Source organism: Solanum lycopersicum, chromosome 7 (assembly GCF_036512215.1).
Source record: "Solanum lycopersicum chromosome 7, SLM_r2.1".
NCBI classification, from domain to species: domain Eukaryota; kingdom Viridiplantae; phylum Streptophyta; class Magnoliopsida; order Solanales; family Solanaceae; genus Solanum; species Solanum lycopersicum.
Genome location: NC_090806.1, coordinates 6,584,339 through 6,591,558, shown reverse-complemented (window position 1 = coordinate 6,591,558; position 7,220 = coordinate 6,584,339). Strand labels below are relative to the sequence as shown.

At 32.4% G+C, this 7,220-nt stretch overlaps 1 protein-coding gene across 2 annotated transcripts; it reads left to right on the top strand.

Annotated features, from left to right (window-relative positions):
• Positions 1 to 2,195: 2,195 nt before the first annotated feature.
• LOC104648172 (uncharacterized) lies at positions 2,196 to 6,886 on the top strand. 2 transcript variants are annotated; one of them, XR_742242.3, is made up of 2 exons: positions 2,196 to 2,320; positions 6,486 to 6,886. XR_742242.3 is itself a non-coding variant. In XM_010325065.3 (2 exons), exon 2 carries the CDS (start codon positions 4,589 to 4,591, stop codon positions 5,858 to 5,860), a length of 1,272 nt encoding a protein of 423 aa, XP_010323367.1. In that variant the 5' UTR covers positions 2,205 to 2,320; positions 4,555 to 4,588; the 3' UTR covers positions 5,861 to 6,064. The 2 variants fall into 2 exon arrangements, 1 of the variants encoding a protein (XP_010323367.1); XM_010325065.3 differs by lacking the exon at positions 6,486 to 6,886 and adding an exon at positions 4,555 to 6,064 and having other exon boundaries at positions 2,205 to 2,320.
• Positions 6,887 to 7,220: the final 334 nt, after the last annotated feature.

Below are 7,220 nucleotides of genomic sequence, written 5' to 3'. Positions count from 1 at the left end.
ACTCTAAGTCAGTTCTTACAGCAGCCAAAGTAGTCACATATGGATGCAACTTTAAGGTAGTTAAATATCTGAAGAAGCAGTTTGGACAGGGTCTTCTATTGACTAATTCCTTAGATGAATTGGTTACTGCATGTTGTGATCGGATTAGGCCTCTTGTCCACTTACCAGGAGGTTTGTTACAGGCTACTTGATCAAGATAGGAAATTCTCTAGTGTCATGGAAGGCAAATAAACAAACCACAGTTTTTAAGAGTTCAACTGAAGCTGAGTACAAGGGTCTAGCCTCTACAGTGTCAGAGTTGATATGGCTACTTGGAATGTTAGAGGAAGTAGGAGTTGAAGTGCAACTGCCAATACAAGTATACAGTAACAGTAAAGCACAATACAAATAGCTGCAAATCTAGTATATAATGAGAGAACAAAACATATAAAAATAGATTGTCATTTTATAAGAGAAAAGATACAACAAGGTTTAATAAAAGTGACTATATACTAACACAAGAACAACCAGCAGATATCTTGACAAAAGGACTGCCTAGAAGTCAACATGAACATTTGTTATCCAATCTAGGAGTGTTGAACATTTTTGCCCAACCTAGCTTGAAGGGGAGTAATGAGACTTCATCTGAGTAGCTAATAGTTAAGTAGTTAAAAGGTGGTTAATGTGATCAAGGGTAGAATAGTCTTTACTTCTTTAAGTTTGTTGTAACAGATTCTTCATTCAGTTAATTAGAGGAACAACTATAAATATATGTTCCCTGCATTGTATGATTAGCCCTTTGAGCTCAGAATGAAATCTTCTTCTTTCTCTTCTAGTAGCTTCTGTAAATTGTGTTTACGTTCATAAACTTTTGGTTAAATGTAATTAATTGTTTTAGTTGTCTGATAGTTATACTATGCAAAAATAACTGTGAAAAAAATTACATTAACATTAATATGTTGGGCCCGTGCTTAATCTAGTATATATATATATATAAGTAACCAACAACCCTTTAGTACATTCATTAGTGATGCAAAGAAAGCTCTGCTTCTAAAACTTGCAAGTGACCTTTTTTGGGGAGAAAATGACATAAATAGTCTCTTAACTATAGGAGTAGGTCTAAAAGGGTAACTATATATTTAATGGATTTAGTCCTTTAACTATTTAAAAACTTATCAGCCTTGGTCCCTAAATATACACTTACAAAATTTAGTTCATTAACTATAAACTTATTGATTTTAGTTCTTTAAGTATTTGAAAACTTTTTGGGTTTTTGATTTCTGTCCATTTTTCAAAACAAATAGCTTAGATTTATATTAACAGAATTCATGCCTTGAGAAATTATATCATATAACCATTTTTTCTGTTGTTTCTCTCACTTCGCTATTTTTTCTTCAAATTAACCTTATGCGAAGAACCTTAATCTCAACGATTTAAAATAAAATTCAAGATGAAAGAAAATATAAGTCATAATTTTATTCAACAAAGGATAAAATAAAGCATATCATTGCTACTAATGACTTGAATATGCTAAAATTCATTATAAAAAGAAAAAAATTATCACACGTTAAATCTAAATTTTATACTCCAACGACTTATTCAACAAAATTTGTTTAATTTTTCAGAAATTAAAATTTATAAAAAGGTAGATTTGATTTTTTTTTTATTTTTTTACAGGTCATATTTGTTATTCTAATCATTTTAATTTACGTAAAGAAATTTGAATAAATCAAATAAAATCCGCATTCAGTAACATATTCACGTGAAAATTCAAGTCATCAGCAACAATTATCTGCTTAATTTTATCCTCCATTGAATAAAATTAGGAGTTATATCTTCTTTCTTCATTAATTTTATGTTGAATGGTGATGTTATTGTTATTTTCATAAGAGAAATTTGAAAAAAAAGGCGGGGATAGAGAATCAACTTAAAAAATCAATAAAAGATTTAATTTCACGAAGATTTTCATTAATATAAACCTAAGTTATTTGTATTAAAAAAATAGACAAAGACCAAATCTGATAAGTTTTTAAATACTTAAAGGACTAAAATCAATAAGTTTATAGTTAAGGGACTAAAATCGATAACTGCATAAGTAAGGGACAAAAATTATAAGTTTTTGAATAGTTAAAGGACTAAATTTGTTAAGTGTATAGTTAAGGAACCATTTCAGACCTACTCTTATATTTAAGGGATTATTTATGTCATTTTCTCCTCTTTTATTTTGGAAAACAAGCTGCTGCAATGATAAATAATATTATTTTATAACAACCCTAGCTACAACACCAGTGAGAAAGGGAACCTTTAGCCCACCCAATCTTCAATTTTTGCCACAAATCAGGTTAGTTGCCTATTTTGGATTTGCTTTATTAAGTATTTTTGTGTATTTGTTCAAATTTTAGCTTGGTTAAATGTTGTGAGCATGTTCACATAGGCGACAAATTTAGGATTGTAACTTTATGGTGGGTTTTGATGAATTTTAGAACGATAATTTTAATTGTCAATGATTTTTTTTAACATAAATACAAAAGGATGATATATGAGCTTCCATCTTGTCCCTGGTGCCCCTTCTTGATATATTTTGATATATCATTATGTGTTGATCCAAGTAGTTTGGTCAGGTCTTTTTCTCTTAATTAGCTTTGTAGATTATAATTTCACACTATGCTTGAGAGTCTGCAACTTTGATCTTTTTGTTGGTATTAACTTTATGTATGCACCTAACTTATCAAAATAACAATAACACCGTATCTAGTGTAATACCACAAAGTGGGGTTTGAGAAGGATAGAGTATCTTCAAATCTTGTCATTACCTTAGAGGTAGATAAATTGTTTCGATAGACCTTAAACTCAAAAAAAAACCAACTCAAAGCATTATATAGAAATAAATAATAGAAATGGAAAAAAAATAATGACAAAATATTAGGATTGTCAAAATGAGTCCATATATAGGTACCCCACTCAGAATTTTATAGGTTGAACTCAAGATAATTTAAATTTGGTCAATCTCAACCCATTCAAGTCTTAACCCATTTTAAAAGGATCTTCGATTGAGTTTAATTTAATCTTCAATTCAACCTTTTTTAAATATATTTATTCATATTGGTGCAATGTATGTTTTCATATTGAATATATGAATTTCTATCTACTTTGTATCTTCTGAATTTATTTATCCATTCTTTCCATTTGTAAGAAATAAAACTGTATTTTTTTTCCATAAAATAGATGTTGAATGAGTCATCTTAAGTATATGTTTATTTAGTTGCTACTATTTTTAATAACTTTCTACTTCAAAATCATAACTTATTTTTTTTCTTGATTTGGAATTCAAATTGTGGTTACAAAAGTTAAATAATAATATGATATATTCTTGAGATTAAGTGAGTCAAATTGGGTGGATCATTTCTCAACCCAATTTTAGCTAAACTCATTGTAATATCTCAAATTTTAGTCCAATCTGTGCATTTGACAAACTAGACATTCTAAACATCAATAATTACCAATAAAATAATAATCTAAGTGTAAAAGAAACATAGATAATAACTGAACTCAAAGAACAAACAACTAAAAAAAGTAATACTATGACTAATAGTATAAGACAATAAGTGAGACAATGCTCAACTATCTAACAAACTTCCTACCCTATATGTGACCTCCATAATCTCTCATTTAATGTCATGTGCTTGGTAAGTTGAAGATGCAACATGTCATGTCTAACTCTCCCCAATACATCTCCAGTCTACCTCTACCTCTCCTGAAACTATCCATAGTCAATCTCTCACACTTTTCACCTTTCATTGGGGGTATCCTTGCATCTTCTCTGCACATGCCCAAATCATCTGAGTCTCTTTCCCACATCTTGTCTTCTATCGAGGCCACTTCTACTTTATCTCAGATATCTTCATTCTTAATCTATTTACTCCTAGAATGCCCACTCATCCATCTCAACTTTCATCTGAATGTGGGAGTTTTTGACTGGCCAACACTCTGCTCCAAATATAGCCGGTCTAACCTACCTTATCAAATAAAAAAAAGAAAAGAAAATCTTCTCACTCAAATACACTTCACTTTCATCCTTGTGAGATCCATGTCCAATTGTGTACCAAGCAACATAAAGAGTACTTGATTTAATATAAAACACACCATTGACAAGACTAGAAAAAATCCAATCGACACCACTAGATTTCAGGAAAACTAACCTAAGAAGTACAAGTTGAATGTCCAAGGAACAAGTTAAAAGAAGGACTAATTACCAAAGAAACTGAAAATTCTAAAATACTTATTGATCAGAGGGACAAGTTTTATCATTCATTATGCTTAGCACGTTTTTGCTAGAACAACTTCTGCCTTACAAGTGAAGTTTGGCATTGTTCTTGAAGAAAGGTCAAAGAATGAGTAGAATGATACATGTATGGACTATGCATCGGTAAACCAACGAATTCTTAGTGGTCGATGAGATGATATATCTTAGTGATAGAATGATAGGACTAGATGTACAGAAGAACTGCCTTTTCTACTAGCATATCACCATTCATTTGATTTCTTATGGATCCAACTTGCTTTCAACTTTTGCAGGTTGCTCTTGTTGTCATAAAGTGCTAAGATAGCCATGATCACAAGGGGAACAAACAAAAGGGAAGAGAAAAACCATTTAGCCAAGAAAAGTGTTCAAACAATACCTACTGCATTTGTGGCTAAGAGAACTAGAAACAAAGATAAGACTATATTTAATGAAGCTCTTGAGGAGAGCAATAAAAAAGGAAAGTTAAGGTATGTGTTCAAAGCTACTGAAACAAATATTGCGTCAATAGAAGTAAGTGATGGTGAAAAGATGGAAGCAAAGAAAGAGGTGGAAGAAAAATCTCTTGTGGGAAGGGTGAAAAAGAGGGCTTCCCTAGCTGAGGAATTTGACAAAATGGAAAGACCCTCAAATGGGCAGAAAGTAGCAGGTCCAGTTGCTGAGGGACCTAGTTTCAAGAGAGTTAAGAGAAGAGCTATCAAGGTACAAAAGGTGAAGAAAGTCCTGAAAGAAAAGGTGATTGACCCTACAGTAGCAGAGGAGCCAGGGCTAAAAGAGCTCAAGAAAAAAGTGGACCGTCAAGGCTGGTCCCATTTGCTCCTTGATCATCACCCAGTGGTTCATGAGGATGAAGTTTGTCAATTCTACAAAAGGCTTAAATTGGTTAAGGGAAACACAATTGAGACCACAGTAAAGGGGGTAAAAATCTCATTTACTGACAAGGACTTGGGAGACATATTGAGAGTACCAACTATTGGGTGTGGTGAATATGTGAAGAGGGGATGGATTGAATATGGACCTGAGAAAAACAGGGTGTACCTAACTACCAATTTTAGCCAAGGAAGAGATGTTGATGAACCCAGGAAAGTGTTCAAAGGAGAAATGACTCCTTCTCATAAGCTCTTGTTTGAGCTGGTAAACAAGTGCCTCTTGCCCAGATGTAAAAGAATGAATGAAGCAAATTGCTTGGACATGTTAGTCATGGATATCATAGATCAAGGAATGCTGGTGAATCTGCCTTCTCTAATGGTGAAACATATGACAAGGGCAGCAGAAGGATCATATGCTTTGCCCTATGGGTTCTGGCTAACCAGGGTTTTCACCCACTTTAAAGTTCCCCTGAATATAGGGAAAAGGGGAGGAAAGAAGGACATGATCAACAGGTCTACACTTGAAGAGTGTGACCTCCTTCCCAGGGCACTTGGTTTTAAGAGTAATAGCTTGATCACACAATTGATCAATGAACTTGAAGAGGCAAAGGCTGAAAAGGCAAACGCAGAGGCTGAAAATATAGTGTTGAAATCAGAGATTCAAAAGGTCAGATTTTGGCTCATCACAAAAGGCTGCAGCTGCAACATCTAATATAGAATCCGGTGCTTAGTTCCTACTCCTCCGTTATGTGTGGCCAAGTCATATACTTTCTAAACCCCATTTGAAAAGATGTTTTTCTAGTTTCTTGTCTGGTTTATAGTAATTGGGAGTTATAAGCAGATTAATGTTACTATTTTTAGTTGGATGCATTCATAAAATCTCTTTTTGCTTAATATGATGTCTTTTTCTGACTAATATCATTGCATTTCGTTTTTACAATTACTTGGCGATCATATACCTAGCGGTCATGTGGTATAAGTTTGATATTCCTCACTTGATTAAACTCTGCTACTTTTAGATGATGCCAAAAGGAGGAAGATAACATGATAACTGACTAAGGTGGTTTAATACTGAAAATATTGATGATTACTTATACTCAAGATTTCTTATAAAAGAACCAGATTCATACTGCAAATTTGGTTTTATGTATTATTAGGTTGTAATTCTGATTTTTCTTAATGAAAATTGATTTTTTTAATCTTGTCGTGTTTTTAAATATTTTTGTCACAAAACAATCAATTTTGAATGTTTGATAATTAACGACATTTTCTTTTCATGAGATTTGGATTTGTACGATTTTTTATGTTCTTTTATCATTTTGTACCATTTGAAATAGTAAGGCTGATAATTGTTCTTCCGAGGAGCATCTCATTCTTCTGACTGAGGCACTACTTAACCATGAGGCGAATCGAGAGAAAATAATGCAAATCATGTTTGATACATTCAATGGTCCAGCCACATATGTCGCAATCCAGGTTGTTGGTTCTTTGTATGCTAATGATAACTACTTAACTATGAGGCGAGGCGAGAGAAAATAATTCAAATCACATTTGATACATTTAATATTCCAGCATTGTATCCTGCAATTCAGGTTGTTGGTTCTTTGAGTACTTATGGTAGCAGAAGATGGAATACCATCATATAAATCTTTAAGTCTCAAATAATTGGTTCTAACTATGAACACCTTCTTTTTACTCTTTTAAGCTCAATGGATTTAGCAACAATATCGATGTTTTATGCATATGTGCATGACAGATGACGAATACGATGAATTTGATTTCTCAAATGTCCACATAAAGTGTCTCTAAGCTTGGTGAGCATTTACAACCCTCTTTAGTAAAATATATCCATTAAATGAATGTTTCATTTTAATGCCTCATTTGTTTGCAAAGGTTTGAACAAATTTGTATCATCATTGTACAATACACTAAATAAGGTAAGTAAAGCAAGAACAGAGTCATAGCATGTATACAAAATGGTGAATGTTATCATCATTATACAATATTGGAAAGTAATAACCATGATAGTGTTATTAATAATGTGAACATTTAAGCTAATAATAAAGACACTA